Source organism: Phlebotomus argentipes, unplaced genomic scaffold (assembly GCF_947086385.1).
Source record: "Phlebotomus argentipes unplaced genomic scaffold, Phlebotomus argentipes genome assembly scaffold_18, whole genome shotgun sequence".
Taxonomy (NCBI): Eukaryota; Metazoa; Arthropoda; class Insecta; order Diptera; family Psychodidae; genus Phlebotomus; species Phlebotomus argentipes.
In genome coordinates, this window is record NW_026776177.1 from 9,950,088 (window position 1) to 9,974,560 (window position 24,473).

At 42.1% G+C, this 24,473-nt stretch overlaps 3 protein-coding genes across 7 annotated transcripts; 2 read left to right on the top strand and 1 right to left on the bottom strand.

The window, feature by feature from the left end:
* The first annotated feature begins 253 nt into the window (after nt 1-253).
* Nucleotides 254-1,024, top strand: LOC132259136 (15-hydroxyprostaglandin dehydrogenase [NAD(+)]-like). Its single transcript, XM_059756687.1, has one exon. It carries the CDS (start codon nt 254-256, stop codon nt 1,022-1,024), a length of 771 nt encoding a protein of 256 aa, XP_059612670.1.
* Nucleotides 1,025-5,758: 4,734 nt separating this feature from the next.
* LOC132259736 (xyloside xylosyltransferase 1) lies at nt 5,759-7,761 on the top strand. Its single transcript, XM_059757485.1, has one exon. The coding sequence runs from the start codon at nt 5,829-5,831 to the stop codon at nt 6,945-6,947; it is 1,119 nt and encodes a 372-aa protein (XP_059613468.1). The 5' UTR covers nt 5,759-5,828; the 3' UTR covers nt 6,948-7,761.
* A 456-nt stretch (nt 7,762-8,217) lies between these two features.
* Nucleotides 8,218-23,824, bottom strand: LOC132260104 (matrix metalloproteinase-14). 5 transcript variants are annotated; one of them, XR_009468338.1, is made up of 8 exons: nt 23,002-23,824; nt 20,349-20,491; nt 13,365-13,494; nt 12,677-12,953; nt 11,084-11,984; nt 10,591-10,756; nt 9,421-9,521; nt 8,812-8,897 (listed from the first exon to the last, which is right to left on the bottom strand). XR_009468338.1 is itself a non-coding variant. In XM_059758037.1 (7 exons), exons 2-7 carry the CDS (start codon nt 20,484-20,486, stop codon nt 8,773-8,775), a joined length of 1,659 nt encoding a protein of 552 aa, XP_059614020.1. In that variant the 5' UTR covers nt 20,487-20,491; nt 23,002-23,824; the 3' UTR covers nt 8,218-8,772. The 5 variants fall into 5 exon arrangements, 4 of the variants coding, with proteins under 4 accessions (XP_059614020.1, XP_059614019.1, XP_059614022.1 ...); XM_059758037.1 differs by lacking the exon at nt 9,421-9,521 and having other exon boundaries at nt 8,218-8,897; nt 10,669-10,756; XM_059758036.1 differs by lacking the exon at nt 9,421-9,521 and having other exon boundaries at nt 8,218-8,897.
* Between the last annotated feature and the right edge of the window lie 649 nt (nt 23,825-24,473).

A 24,473-nucleotide genomic window follows, 5' to 3' on the forward strand; every position in this document is an offset into this window, starting at 1 on the left:
CATTAAATTACTTTAGATTTTGCTTTGGGATTTTCAAGTTGTATAAAAAATAATAAAATATCACATTCTTATCAATTCTATTGTGAGAAATCACCTAATAATTCGATGTCTTCGCGATGGGATATCTTTATTTGTATTTTTATGTACGAAATAAACTAATTGGAGAAAGATTATCCCAAAGAGCTATATATTCGCGGGAATTCCAAAGAATTTCACAGTCAGAATTGAACGCTTTGTCGAAGAAGCCGGTAAAATGTCTTTTCGCGGTCAAAGTGCGTTGGTGACAGGCGGAACTGGCGCGATTGGTGGAGCCATTTGCGAGGAGCTCCTCAAGAGCGGAGTGAAGCATCTTGCGGCCCTCGATCTTAGCGCAGCGGAGCCCAAAGTTGTCGCCGAATGGAGGCAAAAATTCCCTTCGGCGTCCGTGAAATACTTCCAAGTGGACGTGAGTTCTCATGAGCAGCTGGAAAAGTGCTACGCAGAGTTCGTGAAGGAAATCAAGAGTCTGGACATCGTGGTGAATTGCGCTGGAATTTTCGATGAGAAGATCTACAGAAAGGTTGTGGAAGTGAATCTTTGTGGCGTTATTGGATCAACTCTCATCGCTCTTGAGCACATGAGGAAGGACAAAGGCAACGGAAAAGGCGGGATGATCCTCAACATTTCGTCTGTTGCTGGCATAACACCAATGAGTGTTATGCCAACTTACTGCGCAACGAAGCATGGCGTTACCGCTTTCACGAGAGCTTTGGCTCACGAACGCGAATATTTGGGCATCAAATTCTTCATTCTCTGTCCAGGCGGAACGAAATCTCAACTTTACGATATATTTTTAAAGCCTGATTGCTTCTTTATGTCGAGCGAAGCAAAGCTAGATATATTGAAAAAAGGTTTTCCAGATCAAAGCCCAGTAGTAGTTGGAAAAGCCACCGTGAAAATCATGCAAAACGCCAAAAGCGGAAGTGTTTGGCTTGTCGAAAATGGAAAAACGACCGAAGTTACATTGCCTGAAATTCAATTTTAACAAATTCTGGTATAAGTATTGTTGATATCTTATAAAACAGGAATAAAATGATCAAGTTATTAACCAATTTTTATTAAATCATTTTCATCGTTTGTCCTACAAGTCAAACTGCTGAGAATATCGCAAGGATTAAAAATCAAACAATTGAGAACGTGATGACGAAAAAATCCGTGACGATAGTTTCGAGTTTCAATTATGAGAAACGCGGACGTGCGCCAGTCATATTCCGTTCTATTGCGAAATGTGGAAAGAAATGAAATTATTGGATTTCACGTGTTCCAGCCGCCCACTTTCTGCCCCATTCACTCCTTACAAACAGCGCGCAAACAGCGAAAGCAGCTCCTGGAAGACAGAGAAGAGCGCCAGTCTTTCTGTGACTTGTGATGGTCTGATGATCATGCTTGAGTGTTTGCATATATTAATGTAAATTTCATTGGATGTTCATTGGGGAGAAGTGGAATTTTTTACGGTGGAATTTGATCAAAAGAAGATTGCAAATGGAGAATTTCTCATGATTGAATGGAATATTGAAATAGTCAAGATTTTGAAATCAACTCGCGACTTTTAATATTCTTTCCCATTTCGTCATGCAAATGCAGATGGAATTAGAGCGTATACTTTGTGCAATTTCTACTCAACTGTGTATTCACCTATGGAAATCACCTCTGTGCCTAATAAATAATTACCAAGATAATTACTCTTACTCAAAAATCCCCTAAAGAGGATTTTCTCTTGTCCACAATTTAGAGCTTCGCATGGGAAAATCGTGTTGAACAGCACAAGAATCGCCGCAATGAAAGACGAATTTGTCGTCCAAGATTTTCTTCAGAATGCCATTTCGCCAAATACCGAATAATGAATAAAGCAATTAATTTTCAATTGCTTACATTTTAATTAAATCTCAAGCATCGCGCAATGAATAATTAAAACTGTCACACAATCAGGCTGAATACTCCTTTTATTGCTTTCCTATTACAAAATGAATCTCATTGTGCGACGCGCGCGATGGATTCTTTTATGTGAGCTCAAAAGTTGACACAGGACAAATTTGTGTCCTTTTCATTTGGTAAATTTTCTTATGCTTCACACTCTCTAAATGGCACGCGGCGAAAGCTCGCGATGGGCGGAATCTCGAGGGGGTGGCGAGAGATAAAATTAAAATCAATTTATCGTCATGTCTCCAAGCAATGCTCACGTGGATGGCAATTTAGGGAAAACGGCAGGACTTCAGAGCTCGCTCTTCCACTGGGTAATTGCTGAGTGAATGGACAGAGGAGAGGGGAAATGCATTATGTTGATTATATTTGCAAATATATGTTTTCCAGCAATTTCCATATACTCATATTAAATGAGAGTCTCAAGGATCATTTCTGTGTCTTGCTATTTGCCATCATCCACCCTATAATGCCATGAGAATGCACACAATAAGAGCTCTTTTCTGCGCTGTTTTTTCTCTCCTTTTTCCATCTCTCAGACGAGAATTCTTTCTCTACACCTCACAAATGCACTTCCTAATACTCTGCGACGAACTCTTGACCTTCTTTCTAATTACAGGGCGTTCCACCCTCGCGATTCCCGCCCATCGTCGCGCCACTTAACTTAGCGTTGAGAATTATACACAGTCTCTCTGATGGTATAAAGTGGGATAATTGGATCGTGTTTCAGCGATTGTCGCGCTTCTATCAACGTCACCGAAATCGCATTTCGAGACAAGTTCGCGACACGGCGAGAAAAATGCACCCAAATGCGCTTCGCGCGCCAGCCAGACAAGAAAATTGAACTCTGTTCACCGCGGAATTCCGCCCACTTCGGCGGATCCTGATAATATCCGACAGAAATGTGCAATTTTGGTGACAAGTGTCATGATTTGACTCACAATATTGAACAATGCGATCATGAAGGGGGAAATGGGCGGGAAAGTGACGGAAAGCTGATTCAATTCACCCGTGTTTTTGGTAATTCTACATAAAATCATCCCGACAAGACCAAAAGTTTTTCACATACTAAAGAAGAAGCGACAAAAACAGCTTTGTTCAGTTTCAATGAAAATTGGAAATTCAATATAAAGCTCAATGAATTTGTATGAGAAACGAAATATGTCTTGAATAATATATTATTGTTAATTAGCATTTATTTGATTCGGAACTGTAAAACTTCGTCATTAAATATCGAAATTTACATCAAATGTCATCGAAAAAATACGCAACAGCATGAATTTAAGAACAAGATTTTCCCTTTATGCATCGCGCTATGAAGAAAAGGATACTTTCTCAGCATGTTCGGTGGAAAAAAAATTCAAGCAATAATTGCAGGATGTTGGTGAATATTTTTACAGTTGCGCCTGAAACGGAGCGAATGAAAGGAAAATGCCAAGGAGAATAAATTAACGTCAATTAATTTCATTCTTCTTCACCAACTCATTTTCCCTCGTCCTTTCACATCTCACCAGTTGCAATTAAGAGTGATATATGCTGTGAAATAGTGAAATGTGTCGGAGGAAGAAATAGTGCGCCAAGAAAAATTCTGATGGGCGGAAGTGCGCCGCGAGGGGTGAAAGTGGTGTTTTAATTATTTTTCTTTGATGGCGAATTTCCTCACGGGAAGCTCTCAAGCGTCTTTTGAATAATTTCCCTATTTGAGAAAATTAATAAATGGATGGTGATGAGGTAACCCCATAAACCTTGCCACTCGACGCGCCGTTCTTTGCCTCCGTCTGCAACTCGCAACCTTTGAGCGACTTGCGCCACCGGAGAGACACGTAGAAGAGGTTGGGAGGCAGGAAGGGAAGGTGAAATTAGGGAAATTAAAAATAAGAATTAATCCTATTAGGAATTATGGAAAGTGTGTCTAGTTTTTTCCCCATCTTGGCTCTGCTCTCGCTCATTGAGTGAATTCGTGCGAGCGCAGAAAAGGAGATTTCAACCAGAAGCTTGGACTTAAGCCTCCCTTCCTCACCACAGAGCGATACATATTTTACTCAAATTCCTGCGCTTCTTCGCCATGGACAAGATCGCACAATGTCCTGTTTAGATTCTTGCCATCTGCGCAAAAAAGGGTCTTTATCTGCATCCTTCCTAAGTCAACTCGCCGTTCGCCTCTTTCACCTTTCACTTTATTAGAATAATTCCGTAATCAGACTCCGTCTAATACAAACAAATACACTCCAGCCCGGCGAAGAGGTGGAAATGCAACCGTATTAACGTGCCACCGCCCCAAACTGAACACCCAGAGAGTCTCCCAACGTGCGCACAAATGTTGGCCTGGAAAATCCCATGAATTTTAAATTGTCTGGCGCTTCCATTCAGATTAAGTAAAATTTTCACGGCTCTACTTTAAAATTCCGCTCACTGAGAGTGTTTGTTGAATGGCATGGAATTTTTTTTCACTATTTTACAGAGAGACTTCCCCCCCCCCACCCCACCCATCGTTGGGTGACTAAATAAACAAATTCCCTCTTAGCTGGAGCTCCAATTCGCCCGCCAAAGTGCACAAAGTCTATGCATTTTTCCGCCCCATGAGAGCGAATATGTGGCCTAGATTCCAGACACTGTGGCGGAGAGCCTGGCAAAAGGAGGAAAAAAGCTTCCACCTTCATTTTAATAAAGGCGCTCGGGCTCTTCTTTGAGGCAGACACACACACCGCATGCTGAAAAATTTATTAGTTTATCAAGATGCTCTCTAATTAAACTAAATATTTGCAGGTGAATTATGAATGTTTAATTTTGCAATATGAATTTCACATGGTGTGCTTCAGGAGGAGCAAAAGCCAGAATCTAAAGATCAGTGATATCATCCAGACTCTTCAGGATTCAATATTCCTGCATTACAATTTATACTGCAGTTCCTGATATTTTAGGTGCCTTTTCATATCAAATTAGACTACAATTTGAGTCATTAATGTTTCGCACTGAACTGAGATTATTGTAATGACTTCACAGTAATTTATAGAGTTGAATAAGGATACAAAGAAGACCAATAATGAACTGAAGAAAGCCACGAAAAAGGATAACAATGAGGAATGTATGCAAAACCTGAAAGTTTCTGGTAGAATCTTTGTTTTAAATCCATAATTTACTGTATTTTAGACTCTTTCTTCATTCTTCAGTGGTACAAAAAAATCACAGAGGACTTTCCCAAACCTCACCTTTTTCCCCATCAGCCACGGTATTTCTGCGTGGGGAGCGAAAAGAGGGAGAGGAGAAGGTGAAGTGTGAAAATTCCATTCTCGCCATTCCATTGTCCTGAAGCGGGTCAATCGTCTTGCCTTGATGACTTTTTAAGGAAGACGAGACGTGGAGGTGCGTGAAGGATGTGCTCATTGTATTTATAAGACAATAGCGAAAGTCCCTCGCCAAATATCGGTCAGGAGGAAGGTGTTGAAAGGGGAGAAAAGGAGGCGATGAAATTTAAATGGGACGCCAATTCGAGTCCCACAAAGACGACCTGTTGGAAATAAACAAATTGATGATAAATTCTTGGCAAGATTCTTGGCAGTCAGTTCGCCAGAGAAGAAATTCCACGAAAATGCTCCGGTGTGAGGATGAAGAGTGAGAACTGTTCGCATTCTGCCACCATTCACTGTAATGCCTTTCCCGCCAATCGCAATCGCGCTCCTACTCGCTCTCCCGTCAGTGTCTGGCAGAGGGCGCTGCGGTGTGTTAGGCGGCAAAATGCCGTGCGAAAAATAGTGGCTGTCATCGGAGAAGTAAACAAAAGACGCGAAAAGAGAACAGCGTCCAAAATTGCACTTTCGTGGCGCAAGCGGCGTCTCATTTCCTGGCTCAGACGGAAGCGGTGGTTGGCTATGAGCAACAGCAACAAGATCTTCTTGGTGTTGATTGCGATATCCAGCGGTGCCCTCCTCATCCTCTACAGCAGCAATGACCTCTTCGCCCGGCCCATCTTGCGCACGTTCTTCCCCGCGACGCCCTCCGGAGCGCCCCCGGCCGAGGTGGCCGCCCTCGTGGACACCCGCGGCGACATACAGCGCGTGAAGTACGTGCCCAGGGGCGACAATGCCACGGAGCACAACATCTTCGTCATCTACACGAAGGAGAACTACTCGAACCTGCTGAAGAGCAAGTTCGAGCTCTTCCTCAAGAGCCTGCTCAAGTTCACCACCATCGACCTGCACCTGCACATCATCACGGATGAGAAGAGTGAGCTGTCTGCGGAGACGATGCTCAAGGACCAGATCAACAAGTACAAGAAGAGGATCTTCTACACGCTGTACGACGTTGAGGACTTCGCCGCGAAGATCAACGACATTGTCTACGTGATGATGCCCTTCTTCAGCTCCCACGCGGGCTCCTACTACAGCGACTCTCTCTTCTTCCTCTCGCTGGGTCTGCACCGCATCGTGGACCCCAAGATGACGCAGGCCATCCTCATAGACTGCGACGTGGTGTTCCGCACGGACGTGAAATACCTCTTCGAGCAGTTCCGCCGCTTCTCGCCGGAGAACCTCTTCGGCCTGGCGCCCGAGCTCACGCCCGTCTATCGACATATCCTGTACAAGTATCGCGCCACATATCCCAAGAGCAACTTTGGCAATCCCTACTACCCAGCGTCGCGGCGCAAGGGCCAGAAGATGGGCTATCCGGGCCTGAACAGCGGCGTGGTGATGCTGCAGCTGGACCGCATCCGCACGTCCAAGCTCTTCGCCGAGTCGCTCAAGTTCGACAGCGTGAAGCAGCTGACGGACAAGTACGCGTTCAAGGGTCATCTCGGCGACCAGGACTTCTTCACGCTGCTGGGCCACGAGTTCCCGGCGCTGATCTACCGCCTGGACTGCGTGTGGAACCGCCAGTTGTGCACGTGGTGGAAGGAGCACGGCTACAGCGACGTGTTCGACCACTTCTTCCACTGCGAGGGCAAGATCAAGCTGTACCACGGCAACTGCAACACGCGAGTGCCGGAATGAGAGACAATACTCCTCGCCTTCACGCGCCCTTCTTCATTTCTCACATTGCAATTTTGTGATAATTGTCTCTAGAGTCGTTTTTCCATGAGAATCTCTGAGAGTTTGCCGTGTCTTCCTCGCAAGGATGTTGAGAGGAGACAGAGAGAGGAAATGTGCAATTGCGGAGTGAAGGGAGAATTTCAGAAATTCTCCCAGTATTTATCAAACAAACAATGTAGGATCTCTAGAGAGAAAGAGGGAGATAGAGTGAAATGTTCCATTCTCGACGGCAATATCGAGCGAATAGTATTAGATTTTAGTGGAAGTTTTATATTTTAAACATTTTTAAAATGCATTTAAGGGCGAGGCAATAATTAACTCTATCGAATGGCCTATAAATCTCACGAGCTGGAATTTCTCGAGCATCTCCAGTGTTTCTAAATAACGCAAATTGGCCTATTTCGTTGATATTCAGTGTAATTCGTGTGAACTTAAGTGAATGGGAAATTTTTAGCTCTTTTAAGCTAAGCTGGGCTCATTAATTGCAATAATGATTAACACTCTGAAGATGATTCATTGGCATTTATCTTTAGTCTTGCGATAAGTATAGTGCAATCTGGGATCGCGCAGTCGAGTCCTTGTGAACTTGCCATGATTTGTGATATGGCAAAAATGTCCATTTCGAGACTTAGTGACTCAAACATTCCTTTTAGAAGCCCGAAAGTGGTGAGAAATGGAAGATTTCACTCTGCAACTGAGCAAATTATATCAAGCTTGCGTTTAGGACTTTCTTATGTGAAAACATATCCGATGAAAATAAATACAAAAATGAGCGTTAGCAAAAATTAGGGCATTTTGCAATAGAAAAACTGAGAAAATCCACATTTCACGACGAACTGGAGAATTCAAACGGTGAAAGCCAGCGCTTCTGGCGGGATTTTCTTGAGTTAGAGGAAAAGCGATGAGCGCCGAATTATCCAAGGTGGATTGGAAGCCAAATAATGTTTTGGCGGCAGAAGTTGAATGATGACAAATACTGGTTTTCTCTTACTACAAATAGCCAGAATTTGCAAAACACAATAACGCAGTGGATAAAAAGTTGTCTGGAAGGCAACAATGTGGTTGAGAGAAGAAGACAACTCGCTGAATACGCAAGATAAGGTCAAGTAGAGATGAGAGATGTGAAGTGGCAAAAAGTCAACTATCAAATATCTCTGTGAATACGTAGAATTTTGACGCAATTCCTGGAAATAACACCAAATCGGGAGGTAAAAAAGCAATAACAAGACTCTTTTTGTTTAATTAAAATCACATAAAATGGATTTTATTTAAAAAATACTACATTTCCATCAGAATTCAATCACTCATCTGATCGAGGAAAAGTTTATTGAATTCTCACATTGATTAAATAAATTGTTAGGGTATGTTTTTTTTTCTTCAAAATCTGTTTTCACAATTAAAGTATAATTTCTCTCAATTAATATACGAACAACAGAGTGACAAAAAGATGCTCTCATAATAGATCAATGAACTCTTCCAACGACAAATTCATTCACTAGTTCTTTTCTATCTAAGTCCTTAAGATTAAATATAATCTTACAATGGTATATAAAGTCACTTTCACTTGGTATCTAGACTCCCTCTCGTCGGTTATGTACAGGAAGGCACTGCATTTATCGTGTGTCGATTTTGTAAAAAATATTTCTCTTGTTCTACAAATTTGGCGCTTTTCATCATGATACGATACATATATTGAGAAGGTTTTTGAGCTCTACTCCTAGAACGCCTCGGCGCGCCGCCCCGGCCAATTTGGGGGGCCGCGGCGTCTCGGCAGCGGAAGTCTCCTTTAGTGGCTCAGCCAGTGTCGCAGCGCGAAGAGTGTGCAGGAGGCGATCAGGAGTGACGCCAGAGGATGATGACTAAATGCAGAATTGTCCCCATGTTCGTCATGCGCCGGACGCTCATCAGTTCCTGCACGGAGAGACAGAATTCTTAGCGACTCGCGCGACTCAGAGGCTGAACACTCAGTTGCATTATTGCTCCGTCGAGGGGCGAGGAAATCGGCGCATTGCATTTAAACACACCCACGATTTCCTCACCCCCAAACTTGAGGATTGATTCATGCAGATTTTTGCTCCCAACATCCAAAATCTTCAGTCTCTATCGTGAAATTCAACACAAATTCATAACTCGTGATTCAGTGCTCTTGGAAAATCGCTCGCACAGCATCAAAAAAAAATATTTACAGTGTCTTTTTTTCTCTGTGCAATGAACTCGTGTGGGAAATGCTACACCTTTTTTCCGGGAAATAATTGCACACACAATTTTGACTCATCCTCCAAAATCCCAAGTTAAGTGAATCTATCTAAGACAAAAAAAAAACGTTAACCAAAACCCCTGCAAAAGATCCTCAAGGTCAAAGAAAGAAAAAAACACCCTCAACAACTAAACATATTTACAAAATAAAAGAGAATATATAAATCATAAAACGTACGTGAAGGCTGGCCGCAAAATCTTCGATGACAATTTTAATGGTATAAAATTGAGGACATTTTTTAACACACAAAGAACGGGGTTAACTTCGGAGACTAAAGCCTGCAAAACGGATTCATGCTGAGTATAACGTGATGAATAAATCAAAAGGGACTCCTTATCGTAAATCATAGTGTAAGTTCTTTGTTAGGTGAGTAAATTAATTCTCTCACATTGTGCGCCTCAGGCAGAATCGTGCTTTTCCTGAACTTGCACTTCTAGTGCAAAAAAGAAGGCTTTTCACTGACTTTTCATGCAAAGAATTGTGCTAACAAATCAACAAAGAAAACGTGTGTGTGTGTGCAAAATATGTGCAATTATTTCACATTCAAACTCTTATTTAAGGTGCAATTTTGTTAGGATCAAAAATATACACAGTGCAGTGAAGCAATATTTTGCAAAATTGCGTGCAAATATATCAGAAAAACGTCAAGAGTGGCATAAAAGTGAGTGAAGAGTGCAGGAAAATTAATGGTGTTAGTGTGAAAAGAGATTTCTAAGACTATTTTCCTATTAAGGTTAGTGAAACCGACTTATTCTGCAACGAATTCGTCGACTTTCGGATTTGAATTTGAATTTTTTTCAACTGTCACTGTGACAGCGAATTTAGTGATCAAAGTTGAAAGATGTTGATCGTTATTGTATTACAGTTGTTACTGGGCTTCTGATGATTTGATGTTTTCTGTTAGTAAATATTTGTATTTAGTCAATCTTTTTTAGGCACATGAGGGAAAGGAAGGTTTTAGTGACAGTTTACAGAGAATTATTGTTACTTAAATACAGAAAATTACCGGTGAGAACGTGTACTTTTGTCTTGTGACTGAGCTAATTGTGCCAAGTAATGTTCTCATCAGCAATTTGCAGACTCTATTTTGCTCAAATTTGCTAGAGGATTAGACATCCCAAACACCTCGACAGCGAGTACGGAGACTCAGAGAGTGAGAGAGAGAGATTCTGAGGGCAAACGAAAGAGACATTTCTCGTACACAAACAAGAGAGCTAACAAATCCACAATGAACACGGCAAAATGACGAAGAGGTATAAATGGAAGACTTGTGATTAATCGAGGAAAAAATTCAAATTGCCGCATGAGCAAAACTCTCTTCTCAACGCGATTGTCGGTTCCACTCACCTCCGGCATCCATAAGGAAATCGTCATCGATGACGTCATGGGCGCCGTGCGTGTGCTCAGGATCGGCGATAACATTACCTAGTGAGCCGAAGGACGCCGGGATGTTCTTGCAGCCGAACCACCAGTGAGCCGTTGGCCGCGGGAAGGGCGGATCCGCCGCGTCCACCTGTCAAGAAGTCAACATTGAGTAAGGCCGCTTATCGCACTCGTCCACCGCGAGTCTTATCGCGGGGCTTTATCGCCATAGTTTTGCTCCACTTTCCGTGCGATGATTTCATGGGGAATATCAGAGATTTTGGAAGGCACAGAAGTTCCATATTTGGGGGAATTTCAATTAATAAGCACGTGAGATTTCTCGGAAATACAGAAACACTTCGGAGAATCATATAAAATTCTGCCGTGACTCAAGAATTGGACTCACAAGAGAGAGTCCGAAGTGGGCTAATTAATGAGAATAATCTCTCTTGATTCCTTTCACAGCTATTGGACTCACCGAGAACGTCCTGTCGTTGAATCTGTAGTACTTGTTGTCCTTGAAGAAGTACGTGTATCCGTTGGTGTACTGCAGAGCGGCGTCGATGTTGTTGGGAACGCCCTCCCAGTTGGAGATCGGCTTTGGGTACGTCGACTTCACCGGCGGCCTCTTGAGCGGATCGAAGCGCCAGAAGCGCGTGCCCTTGTAGAAATAGATCTTGCCATTGCCGCCCCACACGAGGGCCGCGTCGAGATTGTCGGGGATGCCGGTGAAGCCCTCGCTGATGGGCTTCGGGTAGTCGCCGTCCACCTGTCGGCCGTTGTATCGCCAGTACTTGCTGCCCTGGAAGAAGTACGTCTTGCCGTTCTTGTACGTGAATGCGGCGTCGATGTTGCTGGGCAGGCCTGGCCAGCCCTCGGAGATGGGCTTGGGATAGCCCTCGGCCACGGCGTTCTCGGTCAGTCGGTAGTACATGCTGCCCTTGAAGGCGTACGTCATGCCGTCGGCGGAGTTGAAGATGGCGTCCATCTTCGCGTCCTGGCACAGTTCGTCGTTCACGCGGTGGACGGGCGTTCGTGGGGTGGTTCTCGTGGGCGTCGTGGCGCCCGAGCTGGTTTTGCGGCCGTACAGCGCCTGGATGCCCTGCACGTCGTCGGAATCGAGTCGGAAGTGGGGATCGTAGCCTCTGTAGAAGGGCGCCATGAGGGCGGACCGGACGTCTGAGTGACTCAGTCCAAGAGAGTGTCCGAACTCATGAGCCGCCACTTGGAATAAATTCGTGCCGCGCGTGCTGCCAATTGTCCAGTACTCGGCGTCGTCGAAATGAGCATCGCCGCCGTAAACCGGGAAGTAAGCATGCGCCAGAGTGCCTCCAGGACCATCGAAAGGATCTCCGTCACCATGTTCGTTCTCCTCAAACCTGAGTTGATGAATAGAATTGAGAAGTGCGTATTTATTATGATTGCAAGGTCAATTTGATAGTCATTATAAATCGCAATTGTCGAAAATAACAATTTCCCATTTATCTCATGGAAAATCGGAAATTGTTTTGTTGCCACAAACAATTGCCATAATGATTCACACAAATTTAATATAATGTGGATCGGATAAATTCTCTCGATTCTCACAGTGTAAAAAGAAACAAGCTTTTAACCCTTTCAATACACATGTTGAAGCATTTTTCTCGCCTTTCGACTCACTTATTAAATATGTATACCAGGAAAGGCGGGACTCTCGTGCGAAAGGGTGATTTATGCTATCTTGTCGCTCCGCGGGTGTCATAAATCATATGATTTTGGAACAATGAAATCTTTCTGCTTAATTACATCGAACTGATGACTAAGAAGCAGTCATGTTGTCGCAGATTAATACAAAAACATGCTCGCATGAGATCAGTGAAGAGGATGCAAATAACACGAGGTGTCCGCAATCAGTCGCGATAATCTCCTGATCGCAGAATTGCACGCAAAAAGTTGCAATTAATGCAGATGATAGGAATGCTCATAGTCATCCCTGGCATCATTTGCTGGCATGCGGCGCAAATGAATTTCACCCTGAATTCCATGAAATGTTCCGCGTCAGGATCTCCAGTGAAGATTGTCAACCACTCACCTTATTTCAATGTGCACCGGATTCGTGCGTTTTGGTGTAAATGTGAGATCTGTATATTCACTCCACACTGCGAAAGCCTTCGCGATTTCCTTGTCAACGTCTGGCTTGTTGAGTCGCTTCGGGTACTTGGAAATTCGATAGGTGAGTGCTTTGACTTTCCATCGACTACCTTGCAGGGCGTAGCGCTTCGACCGGGAGTCCGTGCCAAATCCCACTTTGTCTTTAACACCACACCTCGGCAGTGTCATGAGCTCCATCGTTTCGGCGTCTAATTCGCCTGCGAAGAGAATTGAGGGGGTGTTTTAGCAGTTGCGAAGACAATTAGAGCGATTATATTTGTTGAATTCCACGGAAGTTATTTGGATATTAAATTATCGGAGCTACAGTGGCCACAAATTGAATAAGAACAATTTGTCTACGGCTTTCTTGCCTTTCTAGATCAAATTCTTAATCTTTTAGCGAGACTTTAATGAGCACGCAAATATTTAGACTTCAAATTAAAGAAAAGAACGAGAACAGTTAACAAACAAGAACAAGAGTTTTAGGCAATATGTACAAATTTAAGCTCAAGTTAAAGTTTTTAATTATCTTTAATCTGGTGGTTAAAATTCATATCTTATGACAGAATCTGAACAGCAATAAGTTGGACACTTCACGTGAAGAAATGATTTTCTTTCGATTTTCTCACCTGTGACATTGAGTCCGGCGAAGCCTTGGAAATCTTGGATGGCCTTCGTCCATGTGTCTTCATCCAGCAGTCCACCGCTCGATGGATTTCTGGCAGAAGCGGGCAGGTAGCCGAACTGTGACAGATAAATCTGCAAAAGAAGTTGTCTTATCACAAATACTGTCTCTAATCACCTGAGGAATTTATTCACGAGGTAAACACTGTGCTGCGGAATTTATCATCTTCGCTCTCGTGATTGTCTGTCTGGAAAAAACCCCAGACAAATTTATTTGCTGCCCTGCACATGGCGATTAGCACTAAATTGCAAGTCGTAGGAGGATTATTCCCGGTGCTGGACTAGATAAATCACCTGGGCAATCATTCGCAGCTATCTATCGCCTGTTTTTCCGTATAACTGAGATTTTTCTTCCGATATCGTTTAACATAAATTAAGTGCTGAGCATCAGTTCGCGATGAGCGAAGAATAAACACAATGAGCAAATCCAGCGAGAAGACAGTGATGAGCATGTTTGCATGCTCTAATGAATGTATTCAAACTGGCAAAAGATGCACTGCAATTTTTATATTTCCCTCCTTTTGCAGAGCTCAAGGTCTCGCGCGCGCGGTGCATTTTTTCACATCGAACTTGAAAAGCTCCAGCAAAAGTTCCACTTAATTAATATGTTTTGTATTCTTTCCAATATAAATATTCTTTAGCATTTTTCTTTTCACCATTGTGCATTCACACAACATCTGATGAATTATGAAACGTGAATTGAGTGATTTTTATGGTATAGATTGTTAAATACAGTTAACTTCCTCAAGTGCGCGATCTTCGTAGCTCTGTGACTTTTCAAGTGTTTCGACTTGAATATGTTTATGGCAAAATCTGGTTGCTGACAGATTGGACACACACGTCAAGTACTTAATTTAGGAGCTATTTTTGTCATATCTTTGTGCTGACATTATGCGATTGTAAATTAAATTAGCTAAATTGCACTCATCTTCAACTGCGCATTGTGGCCAAAGTTCATTCATGAGCAATTTTTTTTCGTGTATAATGATGGAAAAATTTCCATAAATTTTCCCTCAAATTGCACATATTTAGAGGTAGATTTTTCTAGAGTTGGAAAAATGGAGGAATTATACAAATGAGGTGAGTTCGAATGACTGTCACGTTTTCCACACATCTGAAAATACACTGCAAGTTCATTCATTTTCACTTTCAATGGCGCGTATTTTTCTCGCATGCAGAAAATCACAATTTGTAGTCACAAACGCACGCGTCTTGACCACAGAACAGTAAAGTGTGAAAAGTGTCAGTGTGGATTTCTGGAGGAACTCTTCATAGTGTTGCCGTAAGAAGTTGTAGTTTTGCTAGTCAGTGGAACTTTAGCAATCTGCATATTGATTTGTATTTTTATAAATTAAATCATAAATTGATATTTGCAAATATATGGACATTTATCAGGCGATAAATGTTCTTTGCATTCCAGCAGTGGCTCATCTGCGACTCAGGCGCAAATGTTAAATGCATTCCCCATCGATAAATTATTAATTGAGACAAAACATGGCACTTTAGACAGGAGCTTACGACACGGCTGACAGTAATGAAGGAAGCGTGATTACGTGTTGAGAATCGAACGCCAAAGGGTTGTTAATTGTGGATATTTATTTAAGTTTAATCACTATAATGTAATTCAGCGATTTACTTTAAGTGATTCACGGAGCGTCTGTTTATGCAATGGATCTCTATTGTAAATAACTCTCCTATTCTGCTCTCTTGGCAGCATCTTCCACACTCTGCTGACTTGGTGCTGAGCGATCTTTTGGGTTCTTGACCGCCTTCAATGAGACATTCCGTGATTTGTGGCGGCGGTGCAGCTGAGAGGGATTCGGCGTGGAGAAGAGACCCAGCAAAAAAACTGCACAGTGGCGATTGAGGGGCCGATGATCCCAAAAATAAACCACAGTCGCTCTGGTCAGACGAAGATTAAACAGTGATTAACATTCACCGCCACACTTCTTGCATTATTCATTGTTTATCTATGTGCCACGCTGCCGATGGAGGAGTGAAGGGGTCACGGGTCAAGTTTGTCCTCTCAAATATTCGGTGGCACTTCCCATTTGAATATCTCTTGGCAATTTCTGCGGCAGCATTGCAGACGATCTCCAAGTCAGGCAGATCGAGATGTTTGTCTTCCAAGACTCTTCTCATCCCGGCAACTTAAAATTCTCAGTATGTTCGACTGTGATGGGTTCTTTGTCATTTTTCTTTTCCTGTGAATTGCTATGTTTGTCTCCAATGGGAAGACACTTATTCCTAAACGCAAAATGCTCTCACATTAAAACGCAACCGCATTTTATTGCCGTGGAACAAACAATTCCACATTGATAAGTTGTCAATCAATTATCCCATGTGACAAGTTCGTGTCATTTCCACGCACATAATAATTTAATAATACGAAGTTAAGTAAATGCATTGAATTGTCTGTTTTACACTGAAAATTGTCGGATGGCTTTGTCTTGGCTCATCAATCACCCGGCGTCTCCACGGCAAGATGCCGCTCCGCGTGTCATTGTTACCGGGAAGTGCAATTAATTCATCCCTGGCAATTTACACACAACTAATCCATATTTGCTCACTGACGAATAAATTACCCAGGCAATTGATTTTACTGCGCCAAGAAGATCAGAGAGCATTATTTCGGTGTGTATTCAAAAATACTTTGTGCTGGAAATGAGTCAGAATTCCGTTCACTCCGTAGCTTAATAGATGATTCATCCTGCAAAGATATGTGAAATTGCTTTTGCATTTGCACAGTGTGGGCATTCAACTGACCATTGAGTATTGAAGATGCTGTGAAAAATTACGGCGAATTTCGTTATTGACTTCAGACCGCTTAGATTGTTTATTTGTGGTTTCGGAGGCAAAAAGAAAATTGTTTGTACAAAAGATTTAAGCACATTTCACTAATAAATTTCAGCTTACAATCTTCTGGCACATGCTATTTTGCATGGCTTTTCATTCACAAATTCGTCTCAATTGAGAGATTTAGTGTTGATGAACATCTTAAATGATTCTCGAGAAATTCCTCTTTTGTTCCCCTCATAAAATTGTGCCTGTAGTAAAGTAAATTTGCCTTTTTTTCACTTCGTGGAAAATTGAGAGTGTGCCAGTGAGAAATTGCCTGTTTGGTGAGTTAAATATCAGTGAAAAAAGCGCGGAAGGTCGCATCGCGATTATGAAATCATAGGCATGGGATGAACTTCCGTAGCCACTACACCTGATAATTCCACATCATTACAGCGCTGGCATATAGATTTTTTCGCCTCAACGTCCGTCATTGGGGCACTGCTATTGTCACGGTCAATACCGTTTTCGTCGTCCAGCGGCGTCGCGAACATGGCACCTATTGGCTGCGGCTTATTCATGGGATTTGTGCATGAAAAAATTCCAGGTGAAAAATGCCGGCAGCGCTTTGTGAGAAATGACACACGCATCATCACCCACACGCCTGAGAGGCACGCAATTTGTTCACAGAGCGAGAGGAAGTGGGATTTCTGACATTAATCACAATACGCAGGAATTTTGCATCGGATCCAATCGAATCGGAAGACGCGCTGAATCAATTTAAGGTGGATCAAATTGTGGGCGGAAGAATTTTAGACATTTCTCCGCATTGATTCATCTTGTATACATTTCACTGTGTGCTTGCCGGTTAGTCACTCGAAAAACAAAACAAAATAATAATGAAGAAACCAAATCCAATTTGTCAGCTATTATTCTCGGTAATTCACTGTGAATTCACGTGAATTGCAAATGGGAAATCTAACAGGTAATTAAGTTGGATGTTAACATGAGTTAATTATTCCATGACGAAATGCCATAAATACTGCAATATTCTGCGCTGAGCTGTTAAATATCTCGTCAAATCTTGCATCAAAGACAAATAGGCACTTTGCCAAGGCACTTATTCTCCCCTTTTCTGCAAGCTCACCACTTGTTTGGAGACAAATCATGAAATTATGATGATATATAGGAAATGATTGTCACACTTCAATTTTTCCAGTCCGGTGATTTACCGATCAAGGATATTTTTGGCCTTTGCAGAATACTTAATAACAAACCATTTAGAAAAAAAAACCGCCCATACACACAAACATGCGAAGAATGGAAGATTATTATACACTTCATGAACATTTTCGCTACTCATAATTGCACCTTGACAAAGAAATCATTGTTCTACCGAGAATGAATGTGTTTTATTGGACAGTGTGACGAAAAGTTAATAAATCTGCTTCTCATTCTGCTGGAAGGGCGAATGAGAGAGAAAAAATCTCATTGCCTGATAAATTATGCAAGTTCACATCACTTTCATTGACACTTTATGTGTCTAGCAATGTTTTGATAACCAGGCGTGGATGGTTTTCCTATCATTCTGTCTGCGGAGGAAGTGTTACTCACAGAAATAACACAACGAAAATATAATGTTGATAGGAGATTATGGAAAGAAGGGGGAAAAGCTTATTCCAGCCTTTCTTTATTCATCGAAGCTACTCACGAAGCATTTGGATAAACTTATTGGCCTCAATTTGGGGTGGATGAATATTGATTCGAGAGCTAATTCTCCTTCAAGTGACAAAGACACTGAAAAGCGTGTCATTTTCCATCGTTTAGCGCCAAATTTAGCTCTGAAGCGCGCGATCTAGAATCTGGTCATTTATCTCTTGTGTCAAGACTCCAAAAATATAATTCCTCTTCAATTGCGCCGAGGGAAGAAGCTATTGACCTCCACGCGATGCTTCTGAGTACACAAAATCCACCTTCCAGCGAACGGCGCCCTTTTGGGTGGGTTGCCTAATGATTAATGCATATCTAGGACAAATCAGACCCCCTTTAATTGCTGTACATTCACTTTTTTATTTCCACCATTGCGGTGGCATTTGAATGTTGGAACTTTCTCCGCGGCACGCAAAGGAACATTCTTTGTGGCGAGTTCATGAGTTCTTCTCCGATGATGGCGGACGAGAAAGAAGCCCGCGAGCATGCAAGGAGACGCGAACTCGCCAACGAGCAACGACCTAGGACATTGAATGGAAATTGAGCTTAATTATTGAGAGCGTGTGGCGAGAAATATCCCTTTGTTCGCCTTAAAATAGTCGTTTTTTCCCTTGGAATCGTGGAATTGTCGCATAGTTTGACGGTAAATTGAGGATCTGATAAGGAATGGGAGAGAAAGTGGTGCAAATTTTATGGTTTTTTGCCTTGAACTTTTCAATATTTTGACCTTAGAGAAGTGTAATTGCTAATAGCATTGCCAGATTGTTTAAGTTTTCTCGTTTTCTCAAAAGAAAGTTTCGCTTAGAACCCTTAGGACTTCTAACCTTGCTTTAATTTGAAATCATGACTTTATTTTGATGCCACACATCATTTAGGGCCTAGAAATTGCACTTTCGTCAACACCGATGATAAGAGATTTTACAGTTTAGCAGCAAACAGACGTCTTTAACCGGATGGAATCTGTTTTTGTGACGACACACGCTTTACTGCTAATTGCTTAATTGAAGTCATCTTCTGACTAAATCTCGCAGACAAGATTAAAGTCTGATGTTTTCGCCGCAGCAACACAGAAATTCGATAAAACTTCCAATACGCCAAGAGTATTTTTTGTCCTTTCTTGCGGCGTTACTGAGAATTTCTTTCGCGGTGATTTGTGAAGCGTGAAAGGGGCTGCAAATATACATTCACAATGTCTTGCGGAAAATCAATGAGGAGAATATACCACTTTGTAAGCTGGTTCTGTGGCAAAGTATGCAAATAAATAGCACAGTGAATATTTATGGCGCTATTCATATATAGAGTGCATGGAAATAGATGATATTTGTGCATACTGTCATTAAAATAATATGCTTAGTGTCTGAAGTCATGAAGAAGAAAGTGAGTTGCAAACAATGTGCAAAAGTTTGGGCAATTCTCGCAATTCTCTTCTGATTGATTTGCGTGATTTTGTGCGGAAAATATTCAAGGAAATCCATTGCAAAATACAACCACAATGGTTTCAAGAACTCCAACTTTACTTTCTATTGCAAAAAACTGTCAATTATAATTCATTTTGATAGCAATCGCGCAAAGCGTTCAATAAAACAGTGCCACATTTTTTTGCGTTCCTCATTCGCCTCTGCGTGAAGACCTTTTAATCAGTTTAAGTGGTGAAAATATCTGGCTTTTGAAAATGAATATGTAGAGCAAGAGTGCTTCTGAGGAAGACTCTTTGACCTATGCTGGTGAGAAGGTCAACATGTGACACAATCGTAATGTTTCCCGTCGTCTTTTCTCGCTCACACCCCAATTTTGCACCCCCAGAGACTCAAAATACGCTCTCGTCAGCTGAAGTTCAATGCTTAGTGGAAAATTTCCCAGAAAATGTCTCAACAATAAGCATTAGAATTCACATCGTGAATTCATTGCGTCTCTGCGATGGTCAAAGGTGATAATGATGATTTGTGCTTCGGGTGTTTATATCAAAAGCAACTAATTACATATTCGATTAATGTCGCATGATTCTCGCGAATTTATGTTTATTTCTGCTATTTTTTTCCACCACAATCCACACATTGACCACACTTCCTGACAAAGCCAGTGTTTTTTTTGGGCGCGCGAAATACAAGATGAGAGTTGAATTGAATTAAAACTTTTATCTTTTTCAATAAGGCCGAGGGAAACGACTCAATTGCTTTAATTGTAGCCCTGTCGCACATCTCTCTCACAATGCTCTTTCTTTCCTAATTAACCCACAAGTTGTAGGATGGCTTGCATGCACAGGGTGTGGCAGAAATCGATATGTGTACTTTTTAAGTCGTGCTGCTGATGTTAATTCAAGAGGGGCACTTCAGTGCAAAAGTACAGAGCCGAAGAGAAGTCGAAAGAATGCTAATGAGACTAATTTCCACCCCTTTTTCCCGGGCGCGGCCAACAAAGAAGGGGGAAACTCCGAGACTCACCTCAGCTTGAGACGTCTTGGAAACAGGTGCTGCGTGAATTGCTGCAATCGCCAAGGAGACAGTCAAAACAAAGCGGCAGGCACGAGTGGCTGATATGTGTCGCATCCTAAATGGATTTTCTAGTAAATGTTTCACCATGATTGCTGAAATGAGACAGAAATCAATGTTAATTTTCACTTTCAACAGCGGCGCGCGGAGAAATAGCGTTTACATTGCAATTAGGCGGATGTCTTTTCAGTTCTGCAAATTAGGTGAGGATATAAAAACAAGTCAACTGTGCGGTCGCGCATAATGCGAAGCAATACAAAAGGTGTTATGATTTTTCTGCACTACTAAAACAACTTTCCGCCCGATTGGAGTGTGAACCAATGGTCATATCAGTGACACACTGACGAAATCCACACGTTGGCACGTGGTGGGGCCCCATTATTACACCTTTTCTCTCTCTCCTTGTGATGCTGTGACAAAATGCATAGATTTTTGCAAAATTCGCGTACAGAACAGAGAAAAAAAGAACGGCCCAACTCTCCGCGAGGCGCGACAAAAAGAGTCAGGTCAATTACATAATTATTGGAACTAAATACATTTCACGCTTCATTTGTTGTCAATGACTCCAAATTATATAATTTAATTTATTTCAAATTGCTCAAAGCACACAAACAACGGCAAAATGTGGTACAATGTTGAGGCACAGTGACTCCCTCGCAATTCACCTGAGAGGACGGCTCAGATCGCAATCGTCACGATAGTGCATGTGGTAATTTTCCTCGGAATGTATGACAACAACTGATAGGCTTATCGCGAAGCCCGATGGACTCCTCCGCACCTCGCTTTTTGAGTCAATTCATATTTGCTTAAGGTATCGAGCATTTTCCTGTGGCTTTCCTTTCCGATTAGATAGGGCGCGCTCGAGGGTTAACCTTCCGTTTATCGAGCAAATTGACACACTGAAAATTCCCCAAAAGTCTATTAAATCGTATTTGCCTTTGGCTCTGTTTGGGGGGAATTTCAACCAGACATAACAAGTGAATTTATTCCTCAAACTTGAGAGTGAAGTGTGAGTTTGAGGAAGAGCACATAGAATATTGATGAAGAATTCAATCAATCAGAATACGATGATTGAGGACAGGTTTTCCAACTTTTGCCCTCGTTTGCGACAATATTTACGAGCTGATTGTCATGAATCCTTTCTTACTGGTTGAAAGCCACCAACATAAGTGGTGTCAATATCCTCTGCCCAATGAAAATGCCAGGGGAAATTAGGTCGAAGTGGTTCAATAGAATTCTTAACTTCAGAATTGGCATCTAGTCAGGAAATTTGTCAGACGCGGTGTTGAAAAATATTCCATTTTCAATTTTCAGTATTTCTGTTTTCGGCACTTTTCTCCAATTGACCGACTTTGTCTGTCTGCGCGTATTTCCTAGGAAAAGTGCGGCAGTCAGACTCATTAGGAGTCGATGCTTCTGTGTGAATCACATAGAAATTTTCCTACCAACACGAGATCACTGTTTTTTGCTCCACTGCGGAGAGATTATCTGGTCAGAATTGCTTTTATGCAATGAACAGTCCCTCGATTTGTGCGCCAATCGATTTCCCGCGCAATTTAATCTGGGAATTTCTGGTGTTTGTTATACGCGCGAGATTTAAATCATATTTGCATGAAGTGTGATAATTGGAAGTGTGTGTGAGGTGGGGAAAAGCCAGACCCGTGTGCGTTCTGGTGCAATTGGAAATTATCAATATGAGGTGGACACAGAATTATGCTGGAGATCGTGAATAATCAGTGACTCATAGGAGTGCCACTGAGCTATTGGCAGTTTTGTGACTGTGAAGGTGAGTTTTATTATCGCATCAAGGTGTTTTCGGCTTCTATACATTATGTATAGTCCGATCGAGATGTGATCTACAGTGTAATATCAGAGATTTCATTTTGCATATCACAAGCAGGTTTTTCGCCACGCTGACGCTCGCGAGACGATTGGTATTTTGGCATGCGTATTTTGGGACTGGAATTTCCTCACACACAAGCGACAGGTCTGGAAATGTTGCACAGAAAGTCCGCAGATGATGCGAAAATATGTCTTTTCCGCACACTTTGCCCGGAGAGAAAGAAACGTCCTCGGATGAACGTAACAAAGAGATGCATTTCATTTTGCCATCATCAAGACCAAGGAAGTCTCTCTCGTGAGATATCACAACACTATCTCGCTTGGACAAAGGCAAACTATAAATATGCATACCACACTTTGTCTGTCCCACACTTTGGGAATATTAACACTGACGCAGAGCGATTAGTGGAAACTGATCTCGTTCGCTGAAGAGATGCTCTTGAATTTCCCCATTCGCGATTTGTAATGGAATGACTCTCGTAGATTCCGGGAAATGTTTAATGTTTGGCGACTCACAGGTTAAACAATCGGTGAGCTTTTTAGCACTCCTATCGGAAGCTCAGCAATACATAGACAAAGTGATAATGATAAAATACACTACTCGTGATTAATAGCAATCCAATGAATTGAGTGAGAGAAGTTTTCCACATTTTTTTCCGGACTTATATACAAGCAATTGATGGTTTAATTGGCGTGGTTCATGGCGAATGAGTTGAAAAAGCATCTGACAATGTTAATGGAGAAAAATCTGCTGCAGACTCACCTTATAAGTAAAGAGTTGAAATACTTGTGTATCTTGAGGTATCACCACTTTTGTTGCTCTTATCAGCTAAATTCGGAGTGTTTCTCATATACAAATTCTACGGGGGCAGAAGTTTAGTGTCCAAGAGGAGGGTTTTTGGCCTTGGTCAGGATACTTTTTTCCCTTCAACTAATATTGATTCTACATCACTTTGCTGCCCTCACTTGCGCGCGTAAGTTGCCTCTTTCCCGTGGCAATTCGGAGGCCAAATATTGTAGACTCCGCTTATCACTTTTTTATATTTGTGGGGAAAAGGAGAACTTCTTTATTGTCTCATTTCACCACATCTGTGCACCACATTTGGATGAGGGAATTCTCTTGCTTTGTCGCGTTCTGTTGGCAGAGGAATTTCTCTTGTTTTTTTCGCAATCACCTTAAAATCATTTGGACACACCAATCTCTGTTGCTTCGCGCGATATCTTATCACATACGCCAGCAACCGCAAGTATACACTTCTCTAATGTTCTGTGGCCTGATAAAAAGACTCTGGGTGTGATAAAGTGGCAGAGGAGAATTGTTGCAATTGTCCCACCTTCTCAACAATTCCACAAGTATTGTGAATCTGTATGCGAAAATCTTCCTGTTGGACTCAACGGGAAAAATTCTGGCAGTGTCGTCACACTAATTGATAAAACCCGAAAAGAAAAATACGCACGAATAATCTCGGTCTATTATCACTGCAGTGTATCTGCACGATAAGACTACTTTGGAGAATACTTCAATGGATGGGAGAATACTTTAAAAAATAAAAACTAAACCGCCTTGCTCTGAGACACGAGAGAAGTGATGCAGTCAATACGACTTCGCGATCGCGACTGAAAAGCAGAAATCAAGCGAAACATATTTTTATACCGAGGTGACGTTACAAGTGTATAGTCGTGTTCAATGCGAAGTCTCTCACGAGGCGCCTCAACACACTGCCATTCACGTAAAAGTGCCCCCAAGAGACTCACAATTAGCTGATGTGCCCTCTTGAGCATTAGAATCATCACACATTCCAGATGCATCCTTCTGGCCAGCCATGCTCCACTTGGCCATCCTCAGCCCGGGAAACTCTCCAGAATTTCTGCCGAAACCTCCGCCACATCGACTGCCGGAGGGGAAATGCGTGACTCATGAGCCTGTGTCTGACTTCTTTCTCTCTAGCCGCGAACGTGTGTTTTCTTTTTCATTCATCAATGCTGAATTGGTGGCTCTCGCGAGCAAAAAGACCCCAAAAGTTAATTCGACAAATAATTGATATTCAATTAAAACCATTTCCTCGGGCGTCTTCAAAGAAACAATATACCAACAAATGCATCATTATTGTATTTAATGGGGGTTCGTTTCGAAATGTATCTTTTTCTCAGGCGTGCCACAGGCTGTGAAGGTCAATTTTGGGGATAATTTAGTGATTGTCACAAAGGTGGACTTTCCGTTAAATTTAAAATTCT